Below are 13,531 nucleotides of genomic sequence, written 5' to 3'. Positions count from 1 at the left end.
AACACAAAAAAGATTGAGCTATTTCTAGCGGATGAACACAAAAACAGTTTACCGCATATCCGTTTATGGCAAGTCGACGGAATAAGGGAAGTTGATTCTGATTTTCTCCCATTCTTGCGTTAGAAGCGTTCCAGTAAGCATCGAATCCCAAAAGTAGATTAAGTTTAATAATAGAAACAATGAATACTTCCCATTCTATTAACCAACCTGCTTTCCCAACAATTCCTAGTGGTTCTAGTGTTATGCCGAAAAATATCACCACCTCTGGAGGTTTGACTTACGAAAACATTGATCCATCAACTTTGGAAGGTTCAGATTCAGATGATGGATTCGGAGGGACGCCACACGGAAAAAAGACGCGAGGCAGAGTTAAGATTAAAATGGAATTTATTGAAAACAAGTTGCGACGGTATACAACATTTAGTAAACGTAAAACCGGAATAATGAAAAAGGTAAGACTCGTTCGCCTGTTGTCAAAATTTCCACACGTGTGCTCTCGTCTAGTTTTAACTTCGGGTTAAATGAGCAAATAAAAAACTTCACAATTTGTCTGAACAATATTTTGAGGTTTATATTTGCATGTGTGGTGTGCAAACCTTTTGGCGAGTTTTGCAACTTAATTGTACACACATGAAATGTTAAGGGTACAATTAAAACTTCTGATATTTTCGGGGTTATTGTTCTTTCGTTTCATATGTATACCATGAGCACAAAATGGTGACAAAAATGCATTTTTATCGTTTTATATTTGCATTATAGCAAGTTCAATATTTTGTATATTTTTTCATAAAAATAAATGCAAATATAATTGAGACTTTAAAAGCATTGATGAGTTTTTTTTGTATGATTGTTAGGCCTATGAGCTGTCAACACTTACTGGTACACAAGTGATGTTGCTTGTTGCAAGTGAGACAGGTCATGTGTACACTTTTGCAACTAGAAAGTTGCAACCTATGATTACAAGTGACAGTGGAAAGGCATTGATCCAGACCTGTTTGAACTCCCCAGACCCACCACCAGGATCAACAGGTCCAATGTCCATAGAACAAAGAATGAACCCAACTGGATTTGAAGAGACAGAATTGTCCTATGCTGTCAGTGAAGATGAAGGGGCTAAGGTACTATTGATTTATTAAAATAGTTTCAAGAAAAATACGTGTTCTGATAATACATATGTTAACATATGTTAACAAGAAATATTCTGATAATACATATGTTTACAAGCAATAAATAGTCATCAGTATAGCCCAGTCCACATATATATATGTTATTGCTATTGTACTTAATACTTTGATATTTTTATGAAGTTTGCTGTTTCCACGTGTCATTATTCGTGTTCATGCAATTTTATTAACTACCATAAATCTTACTGATTTTTTTTTAGAATATTTTGAACTTATGGGGATTGCATGGTACATTTTTGTGTACATACCAGAATATCTGAAAGTCATTCATAAGTAATAAATGTGTATATTGTGACTCAAAGTTAATTTTAGAGACTTGCCAATTTAACATTTAGATTATGTTGAGTCAACTTTATAAGGATGTAGTGACCAAATATAGGATGTATTAAAAATAGTTGACAGGAAATTTCATGACATGGTTTTTAACACTTCTATTTTCTGAATGACAATTAAGTGTTAAATGATTTTTTTTCTTCTTATTTTAGTTAAAAAATAGGAGAGCAAATTATCAATTTACACAATCCAGGACAAAAATGCACTTCCAAATAGTTAAGTAAACTTTTTATGTAAAATGAAACATGCATTTTTTATATAAAAAACAGTCTTCCAAAAGGTTCAAAGTTTGCAGAGTTGCATCTACATTGTACATGTATATACAATACCAGTGGAAGTCTAGAGGGGGTTCTTGGGGTCAGAAACCCCTTTATATCAGAAAATTAAAAAAATTGACAAAAGAATGAGCAAATTTAATTAGAGGTTTCCCTAGACCAATTTAGCATGGCACTGCACGGTGCTGCCCTCATAATGAATTTTACAATGTGCCCCCAGATGGCCAAACCCAAGTTTCAAGTTTTAATATTAACTTAATTATTTTTACCTAAAAAAACATGTACTCTTGTTGTGTTGAAACCCATTTATGATACTTTTACTATACCATACTAGGGTGAAGGATGCTTATTGCAGGTTTCAGTAGATAAATTGGTACTATAGACCAAAATATTAATGATGTCCCCCTAGGGTTGATGTGCTACAGGACATTGATACTCTTTGTGACCTAGGCACTTGTTCATATCAATGTGTAAAATTAATCTAATGCAGAGGCCACTTAAGGTTGGTGCTAAAAGGACAGGTTTTTAATGACTTAATTATATGTGTAATTTTCCTCTAAATGGCAAGGCACCCTAATTGCAAAATATTACATCACATATCATTATTAAAGTCTGGTTTACAATATATACTTTTTATAAATTTGTATGTACATATAGTCTGTTTTTGTTTACCCTTTTACTTTGTACATCTGGTAATTTGGTTCTTGCTATAAGAACTTCCAAATAAATATTCACAAGAACAAAGAGGTTTTCTAACACACAAATCCAGATGTGCAGGTTGGCATGTGTTATCTATCACTCTGTTGGAGCTCACTTATGGCAGTTATGATCTTATTTGGCTCAGACTGTAACTGGAAACCTCCTTATCAGCTGCTATTTACTGAAACAGCTTCTGTTTGGCATGTTTCCAAATGATTACCATCTACACACAACTAGAATATATCCATAAGAAATGCTATTACCTAACACACACTACATGCATAATATGTATAGTAACTGAAACTTCATGACTGAGCTTGTTGATATTTGGGAAATGTTTACACTCCATTCATGATTAAAATAAAAATAAACATACAGTTCTCCCTATAGTATAAAACAAAATAAAGTGAAAAAAATTAAGAAGAGTGCTGGTAGTTATTATTTTTTTTTGTGAAACAGTGTTCAAATTATTTGAAAAAAGGATAATTATTACATTTTGAATGGAAAAATTAGAAAACTATTTTAAAAATAGTTATTATCGTATTTTGATGGAACAAAAATGAGATCCTTGATTATAGTTATCTTGTTGCATGTGAATAAAGAAACCATTGTCTTTTAACCTTTAACCTGTACACTTATATATTGTTTGTATACAGCACTGAAAGAAAAAATAATTTTATTGAGAAATAAATATAACTATAGAAGAATTCTGCCAGTTATCTTAGAAGTAGAAAATGTACTTCTTATTTGACGTGATATAGGTGTGCTACATGTTTGGCTGATTGCCTTTGGCATACTTTGACCATGTGTTGGTAAATGGATCAGTAATGGTATTAGCATCAGCTGCCAAAATATTTATCTCTGTTTATATATAGGTGAAAATGATTCATAGCATTCCCTACAAACCTTATCTTCTACCACATCTGTTTCTAATCAATGTAATCATCCTAATACAACATTTCATCCTTTTAGTATTTATTAACTTGTTATGGGCTCCTACTGTTTTAAGGAGGTTTAAAATGCATTTAAGATGAAAGGAACTTCTGATGCCAAGATTTCAAATTTGTGCAAATTTCATTTGCATGTTTAAGATGGTTAATGGTTTCTTTCTTCTGATTATTTATTTCTTCTGGAGAGATTATATTTAGATTGTAAAGATCTTAGTCTCCACCTTAAGGAGAGGCACCAAAAAGGTAAACACAGAAACAAAAGATTTGCTACAGAATTATGTAAATCTCAGATATGTGATTTTATAGGTTTGAAAATTTTAAGAACTATTTTTCTTCACCTGGACAATGAGTGCTTATACTTCATGTACAATGTATCACTTTCATCTGTTGTCTTTTTTAACAGTTTACAACCTGAGAAATCTTAAGTCTGACGAAGTAGGTTTTCTAAAAAAAAATCATGAGTTTTTTGTGAGTACTTTTGTAACAAAATGCAACAGAAACAGGCAACTTTGATTTATTAGGTGACACATGACCTCTTTTTAAATTTATTTTCTCAGCCTGAAAATAATAACAAGCCAGTGTACACAGCATCTAGCCAAGCAGATCAGATAACACAAGAACTTGTACAGGCCATTCAGAGAACTGATACTTCCCCTACCCCTGTAGCATCCACACCCCCGATGAGCCAACCAACTCCTTCCAAACCATCCAATGTTGCTGTACAGATACCAGGCCTACCACCTGGAACAGTTCTTGTCCCTCCTGGTATGAGAAGTAGTTTTTAAATTTTTGAGTTATCTCTCTTCTATCATTAAGCTGTTGCATTGAGTGGTTACGTTAATTATAACTTTCAATAAGGAATACAGCTTGTATAAAAATAATTTTGATTAAATTAGATTTGTTATGGTTTTTTAATGCTCACATTATACACATGCAGATACTTTGAATTCAGAAAAGATTATGATGTTTGTTTTGTTTTGCTGTAAGATAAAAACTGGTGCTATGGTAACAAAAAGTTTGGTCAATACAGACAATATTAAATTAAATAAAATCTCACTGAGCATTGAATTAACGTATGAATCTTGTTCTCTATTTAGTCAGCATTTTTTTTTTACAAATAACTCAAATTAACCAATGAATTTGGAATTATATAGTAAATTAAGTTCGAGTAAATCATGGTTATTAAGTAGACAAAATGTATTTTATACCCCTCTAAAAAATCCTTGAGGACAGAGTCAGTTAATTTGACAAACTGTTGCATTTTTGTTACTTTTTCAACTTCAATTATAAAGAATAATCTCAATTTTTCTGGACATGAAGTGAAGAAGACATTTTGAATGTTGACACTAAGTATTATCACACATAATGAGTATAAACTGCAAAAAAATTCTATACCAACTTATAAACAAATAAAAAAAGTACTGGTAGTTATTCCCTAATTACATGTACATGTAAGTAGATATTATATATATATCTATATACATTTGTATTCTGAAACTACAGATAAGTAATAAATATGTTTCCAAGTACATTTGTTGAACATGTAATTACATGTACTTAACTAGTAATATTTGTGTTGTTTATAGATGAAATTTAAAAACTGCAATGAATACATGGTGTAATGTTTTGAAGGTACTCCACTGATCCCAATACAACAACAGAATGGCCAGACAGGTGTTCAACAACAGGCCACAGGTCAAACACTGTACAGACTTCCCAACTCAAATCAAATTGTTTCTATACCTAGTAAGGCTTTAAAATAACATTTACATTTATACATGAAAATACATGAAAAGAAACAATCTAATGTTTATTAGTCCCCTATCTGCAACTTTCGCCGAAGAGTCTGGGTTTGCAGTTCAAATTTTGTTCTTTTCTGTTGATTTTTTGCAGAGTTATGTTATTGTACTGAAACTTGTATATTCCAATAAAAAAGGTATAAAAATTCACTTGGACTAGTTCCTTCTCAAACAGCTTAAATTAAAGGAATTAGAAAATTTTATGGAAGAATCAACCACCAAATGATGAAATTTGACAACTGATTTACCTATTGAAGTATTTAAATCCAAATTTATCTGCATGGGAAACTCTATTGATGTATAGATTTGGTGAAAATCATAATAGTGGTACAATGTAGAATAATTTTTTTGTGGTGGTGTTTCTTAGGTGTAGGGACCAATCTACAGCAAACAATGACAGAGACAAGTCAACCCCAGCCATTACAGTCAACAGCACCAACATCAACATCATCCACACCTGTATTACAGACATTAAGTAAGTTTATCCCCCAATCAACATCATCCACGTGTGTATTACAGACATTAAGTACATGTAAGTTTATCCCCCAGTCAACATCATCCACACCTGTATTACAGACATTAAGTAAGTTTATCCCCAATCAACATCATCCACACCTGTATTACAGACATTAAGTAAGTTTATCCCCCAATCAACATCATCCACGCCTGTATTACAGACATTAAGTACATGTAAATTTATCCCCCAATCAACATCATCCATGCCTGTATTACAGACATTAAGTAAGTTTATCCCCAATCAACATCATCCACACCTGTATTACAGACATTAAGTAAGTTTATCCCCCAATCAACATCATCCACGCCTGTATTACAGACATTAAGTACATGTAAGTTTATCCCCCAATCAACATCATCCATGCCTGTATTACAGACATTAAGTAAGTTTATCCCCAATCAACATCATCCACACCTGTATTACAGACATCAAGTAAGTTTATCCCCAATCAACATCATCCACGCCTGTATTACAGACATCAAGTAAGTTTATCCCCCAATCAACATCTTCCATGCCTGTATTACAGACATTAAGTAAGTTTATCCCCCAATCAACATCATCCACGCCTGTATTACAGACATTAAGTACATGTAAGTTTATCCCCCAATCAACATCATCCACGCCTGTATTACAGACATCAAGTAAGTTTATCCCCCAATCAACATCATCCACACCTGTATTACAGACATTAAGTAAGTTTATCCCCCAATCAACATCATCCACGCCTGTATTACAGACATTAAGTACATGTAAGTTTATCCCCCAATCAACATCATCCATGCCTGTATTACAGACATTAAGTAAGTTTATCCCCAATCAACATCATCCACGCCTGTATTACAGACATCAAGTAAGTTTATCCACAATCAACATCATCCACGCCTGTATTACAGACATCAAGTAAGTTTATCCCCAATCAACATCATCCACGCCTGTATTACAGACATCAAGTAAGTTTATCCCCCAATCAACATCATCCATGCCTGTATTAATGACATTAAGTAAATTTATCCCCAATCAACATCATCCACGCCTGTATTACAGACATCAAGTAAGTTTATCCCCCAATCAACATCATCCATGCCTGTATTACAGACATTAAGTAAGTTTATCCCCAATCAACATCATCCACGCCTGTATTACAGACATTAAGTACATGTAAATTTATCCCCCAATCAACATCATCCATGCCTGTATTACAGAAATTAAGTAAGTTTATCCCCCAATCAACATCATCCACACCTGTATTACAGACATTTAGCACATGTAAGTTTATCCCCCAATCAACATCATCCACGCCTGTATTACAGACATTAAGTACATGTAAGTTTATCCCCCAATCAACATCATCCACACCTGTATTACAGATATTAAGTAAGTTTATTCCACAATCAATATCATCCACACCTATAATGAAAGACATCAAGTAAATACCTGTAATTTAAGTACAGTACACTGGAAGCAGCTTCATTGTTTTGTAATGAGTAGTGATCATGCCCTGCGAAATGTTTGTACTGCATAAGTATCATTAATTACTAGAAAGTTCTAATTTCAGTTTGATTGTATTATTTAAATAAAAGTTAAAGCCATTTTTTAAAGATGCTTTTACCCCCCCTCCCCAATTATTTTTGATGAATTGGAGTTATATTTCTTTGAACATTGAAAAATTGTGAAAGTTAGTTCTTTTGAGATCTTCACAGCCTAATTTTTGTTGTTGATGAATTAGAGTTATCTTTCATGAAATATGAATAAGTGATTTTTTTTAATTTTTGTTTTTTTTCAATTGATTGGAGTAATTTTTCTTTGAATGCTGACAAAAGGTGAAAGTTCTTTTGAGATTATAGAATGTGGATAAACATTAAAGTTTGATCTGTTGTTCTTATGTGATTATTTGTTATTGAATACAACACAGTGTGAAGGGGTATTATTTAATGTCCTATTAGATGCCCTATCTTTTAAGTCCTGTATAGCAGTTCTTATTAACTAGCTGAGTGATACGTAATAAAGAGGAAGCGGTCATAGTTTTATCTCAGTTATTCGTTGTACCAAGATTTGCTTGAATGTTAAGTGTCAGTCTCACCTTGCCCATCAATAAAAAACTCATATGGCTTGTGAATATTTCTTTCATCATTTATTGTTTCCATCTTAACAAGATATACATGGAAATTAAGGGACTTTAGTGTTGCATCTGTCAAAGTTCAATCCTATCAACTATAAGAAGGTCAAGGCTAAGCTCCAGAATTTTTTAGGAAAAGGGGGGTCTTATTTATAGGTGATTAAAATATATATACACTATAGTATAGTGTATATGGTACAGATGATAAAACAAAACAAAGTTCTTTGTCTGATTGCTTTTGAAAATTTGATGAATTGATTTATACATTGATATTTTGAGAAGTGAATACCACCAAGGTTCACATCCATTTCCAAAAATGAAAATACAGAGCTAATTAAAAACTGAAAGGCTAGCTTTTTTGTTCATGTAACCTGATTTCTAGCCAGTTCTTAATCCCAAATTTAATAGGAGTTATGGAACTTCGAAATGTTTTAAAAACAATTGCTTTAAAACCCTTTAAATTATTTAGTCATTATACGAAATTGGTCCTGATATCACATCTTTTATTTAAACACATTTAATAACAACCAATGAAATTTCTTCAGAAAACTATAAAAATGGGTTTCTTTTAAAAATGAAAATCCACAAACCGATAAGCGACAAATTTTTACAAATCATGAAAATTGTTAGCTTTGAAGTTTATGATAGTTGGTTATTTCTATGATTTTTGATTCCATACAAAGTCTTCAGTTTTTTGTTGTCCATTAAAAATCGTATTTACATATATGTTAACAAATTTCTACACAACTCATCAATATATTTTTGTCTTATGAATAATATATTCTAACAAATCAAGTAAGAACTACCTTGCAGAAGTATATGTCATACATGATCATTGACTTCCCAGCAGTTCACAAAAAGGTTCTATTTTCTCATGTAACTTCCACTTTTTAACTTAGACATGAAATATCGATATTACTTGAAAAAAGAAAAATTTAGTTTCAGTCTTTTTTATAGTATTGATTTCTCATTGTGGTAGGTACACCATCAGCTACAGCCATGACACCAGGGGTAGTTATGTATCAGACACCTCAAGGAATCGTTTATGCACCCACTACAGCTACATTGCAGGATCGTTCAGTGTTTAACTTTCAACAGCCTGCTCAACCATTGTCATTATCTCAGAATGAAGGTATAACTTAAGCAATAGCTAGTTATTACATATCAAAGTATGTTCCTGAACTGTTTTTCTAAATTCTTTCTTACATTGATTGTATCTTGGTGAGCTAAAAATCAAATCTGATTTAAGGTTTGTTACACTCAATTGGTTATGAAGAAATTGACAAGCTTTGCATTGACAACTTCATATGGAAAACAGTTCTAAAGACTTTTCCTTGCCTTTAGGGGTTAAGAATAAATTTTACCGCTGTCCATTATGTTGTTTGGCCCTGCATGTGTCTATTTAACTTTTTGTCAGTTAAAAGATGTTCATGGGGATATCAAATTTGAATGCATCATCAACAAATTGTTGTGTACATATTCAATTCATTCACGAACACTAAGAAGCCATTTATTAAAATTATTTTAGAACTTGCATACAGCTTCAGCATGATGGGTAGTATTGAGAATTCTGGCTTGTCTTGTACTACCACTTCCTGATTGCTAATTATTTGAGTATTTAGAGTAGAGAGGCATTGGTGTCCTTAAGACTCATTTCTTTTAGTTTTTTTAAACAGATGTAAATTAAGAGCTGATTTTTTTTGGTGTTTTTTGTTTAAATGGTGGGTGGTAGAATGAGATGTTTCATATCTATTCAGCAGATTTTTAATAAAATTATATGTCATGGATGTTGAATTCTTCCAACTATTAACAACTGGAATTTTGTTTTCAAATTTCATGTATTTGTTCTATAATCCTATTCATACTGTGTAAGAAATCAATGCTGTGTCAAAGACACAATAATGGTCCGAAATACAGCCAAGCTTAGATATAGTCCCAAGGTGAATTGCTTCATAACTTCATGTGTAGCATTACTCTTTACAAAAAAAATATTGATAAAATGTCCACTAATTAGCCATTTGTTTCTAAAACTTTGTGACAGTTTACTTGCATGTCTTTTATGAAAAGAGTCCAGAATGAACTTTCCGTAGATGCATACTGACTTCTTATTTCAGTTGCATTTTTTGTTTGTTTTAACAGGGGGCCAGCAGTTTATAACGATACCAGTACCAGTGTCTTTAAATGGGAACACTCAGGTAAGTTGTTGAGAGATAAGGTTACAGTGCATACAATGATGATGTCCAGGAGATGGAGTTAGTCTTTCCTTTGCCTTATGATTTTTGTTCAACTGGACAATCCAGAAAAAATTTGAACTTCCTATCATTCCACAGGTATTTGAATTTGTCTAATGGAAAGAATGTATATCCTTGTCAGTTTTCTAGTATACTGCTTAAGAAAGTTATTTCATAGGGTGATTGTCATGTAATCAAGGGAAGACAAATCATCCACAAAACATCATCGCTTTATGTGCTATAATGCACCACGTCACTAGAGTCTGTATTCCAGTAAAGTCAATTGAAAGTATAACAGAAATGTTGGATTATTTGGGAAGATATTGGTAGCTGTTGATGCCTTACGAGTCAGAAATTTAGGCTTTAATGAATTATACATGTATTAGCTATACATATTCTTTCAGTTTTAAGGATAGACAAGTTAAATCTGTTCTCTTGATTTTGTTTTTAGAATATTTAGTGATTTGGTGATTTTTGTCATCTTAAGCCAATGTAAAAGGTTTAAAAAAAGACGAGAATTTAGCCAAAAAATTGTCTAATGATGAGTCAGGTGAAAGATTGTGTAGAATTCTTGTAATATCACTAAAAATGCCAGCATAATTGGATTTGACAGTGTTTCTTTCATTTCTGAAAACTATAATCCTGCCATTTTTTTGTAGCTTGTTCAGCTAGGGTCAGCCGACTCCTCACAACAGGCACAACAACCAGTGACATTATCACAGCCTAGTTCAGCTAAAAAATCTAGAAAGTGATTTGTATTTTCCACTGTCCCTGAATGGTGCTAATACCTTATACTGGAGGTTGTTGTCGTGGATACTTGATGTCAAGGATCAGACCTTCTGCATGTGTATATACATTCTTAAGCTATGCTCGTGACTATGAAAGTAACAGGGAATTGTTTTTTTTTTAAATCATTGCATACTGTATTGCTCCCTAATGTTGGTGTGAATAGTAATGATTTATAATTTGTGTTGAAAGATGATGAATGTTGAACATTATTATGGTGAACAGAACACTAGAAGTGTATAGTGTTAGGAGAGATGTAATTCTGAAGCAGTTCAATTGGTGTATGTATTATATCATTTCCTGGTTTTAGTCATCACTCAAAAAAAACTAAAAAATTAGATCAGTTATATGGTCACGTGTTGACAAAATTTGTTGTTTTTGACTTGCTTCTTGAATCAGATCAAGTAAAGAATGAGATTACAAAGTATTCTTTTCCATTTTGACCTTATTTTTTCATAAGTGACTGTTAATTTGCTATAAAGGTAATATTAAAATTTTGTCATATTTTCCACTTATCAAGAAAATGAACATTTTTTATTCATTTTAGAATTAAATGCCATATTTATGGATTTTTTTCAATGGGAAAACCAGATAAAAGTGTTTCGGTTTATTACCTGTGGTCAGATATGAACAATTGTCATTCTTTAGAAGACATTGATTTTATAATTAATCTATCATTCATATCATTCTAACAATTGGTTGTGTGCCATCTTCTCATTACTCTTTGTGATAATAGATGAATTTTATGAATCTGAAAATTGCAATCAAGTTCTTAGAAACAAAACATTATTTTAACTAAGTTTAAAAATTCATAATTAACCCTTGTTGTGCTATGCCCAGACCTGTTTGGGATTGGACCATGTTCCACTTTATCAGTTCTGGCATTGTAAATCTGAGTTTAGAAAAGCTCAATCTGTGTCCATCTGCAAGCAGCACGACTGTGCTTTAAAATGAGGCTATCTGATAAAGACTTTGTTAATAAATAATGACTTGAAAGCTAAAAGAAGAGGTCAGGAGTTTCTGCTGTTGAAAAAAAAAATGTTTTTTTTGGGGGGGGGGGGGGGTAGGGTTCATTTCTCGGACCCTCGCCTGAGCAGAGTTAATCTGTAGTACTCTATTTCGTCTGGAAACTAAATAAGAATGATTTCTGTCACCACCATTTCGATGACAATCCCTTGTATTGACTACTTCCGGTTTATGGACAAACAGAGGCCAAATATTGGAAAAAATCCTCATTTTTTTCACACGAATGACCCTTCAGAGGTCTCCCGATCCCCCACTTGTGACTGTAACACAATTTACATTTTGTATTTGGCTTCAGTAGCCTTCATGGTCTTCAGGCTGTAGGATGAATGTGCTTTGGTTCCTGTTGAACCCCACAGGTAGCAAATAATGACCAGAAATGGACAAAAATGACCATTTTCGAGTGACAGACCCATTTTCACGCGTTTGATATTTAGTTAAGTTTTAAGAAGATAAAAACATCCTTTTTTTTTTTAATTTGTTTATTCTGCTTTAAAGAAGAATACCAGTTGAAATATATAAATTAAGACAATAGTTTGTGAGCATACATACATATTCTTTTTAAAAGAAATTTTGTCTGTTGATTGTATTCTTAATTCTGTCCTTAAAGTGGTCATAAAGAGCATATTACTAGAAAGCAGATAATGGTCAAAACAAAATATCAAACTTCATTCAAGTGTTGAATAATTAAAGAAATTAAGTGTTTTATATTGTTATGATTTCATATATATATATATATATGTTAAAGTATCATTGGCTTGTAAATTTGATACAAGATTGTAAAACATATTATCACTAGTTTCCTTTGATTACATTATTATAAACATGTAGTTATAAAAAAAATGTTTCTGTGACTTTATTTTTGTATGATATTGGAATGAATTTCTTCTGCAAAGATTATGATTCTATCCTGCCTCAGAATTTAATATTTTGCTAGTCAATTATTTTGTTTCAAATTAAATTATGCTACAAATCTGTTAATGTTTTAAGCTTAGATTTTGTATTGTTATTTTTATACCAGTAAATTTTGATACTTCTGATCATCAGTTTGTGTTCTGTTTACTTGCGTGGATTTTCAGGTTGTGACATGAACCATAGAGGAATTAGGGGCAGACTCAAGCATTTTCTTCTTTGGTGAACACTTGTCTTAAAGTAAAGCAACTTTATGAATTTACCATGATATGCCATAGCATACAAATATGAAATTCACCATGATATGCCATAGCATACAAGTATGAAATTTACCATTATATGCCATAGCATAAAAGGGAGGCTAGGATTGATTTGTGTGCAACATAGCAGGGCAATATTGTTTGATCTCTTGAAATTGCAACACAAGGGGCCATACAAAAGCTTGGATTTCATAGGAACACACAAATATTGCAATTGTATGAAAATCATTGGATTTGGGACAAAACACAAACATCTTCCTGGTTTCTGGGCAAAAACTTGAATAAAAGTGGATAGGTCTCTATGAAATTGTACTTCAAGGTTTCATACCATTTTGATAGATTTAAAGAGATTAACTTTTAAGTAACAATTTTTTATGACTTTTGTGCCAATTTAAATTCTCTTTGAACACTTTCATTCTGGTCAGAAACTTATACTAGGTCAAACT

At 32.2% G+C, this 13,531-nt stretch overlaps 1 protein-coding gene across 1 annotated transcript; it reads left to right on the top strand.

The window, feature by feature from the left end:
* The first annotated feature begins 58 nt into the window (after nt 1-58).
* LOC148623816 (serum response factor-like) lies at nt 59-12,953 on the top strand. Its single transcript, XM_088565978.1, has 8 exons — nt 59-452; nt 855-1,118; nt 3,999-4,206; nt 5,074-5,187; nt 5,608-5,715; nt 8,853-9,005; nt 10,013-10,068; nt 10,764-12,953. The coding sequence occupies exons 1-8, from the start codon at nt 180-182 to the stop codon at nt 10,854-10,856; spliced, it is 1,269 nt and encodes a 422-aa protein (XP_088422104.1). The 5' UTR covers nt 59-179; the 3' UTR covers nt 10,857-12,953.
* Nucleotides 12,954-13,531: the final 578 nt, after the last annotated feature.

This window comes from Perna viridis, chromosome 2 (genome assembly GCF_037379345.1).
Source record: "Perna viridis isolate PV_CMFRI_1.1 ecotype Kerala chromosome 2, ASM3737934v1, whole genome shotgun sequence".
In the NCBI taxonomy this organism is placed as follows: Eukaryota; Metazoa; Mollusca; class Bivalvia; order Mytilida; family Mytilidae; genus Perna; species Perna viridis.
The sequence above is the reverse complement of the archived record's forward strand: the minus strand, read 5'-3'. Positions and strand labels throughout refer to the sequence as shown.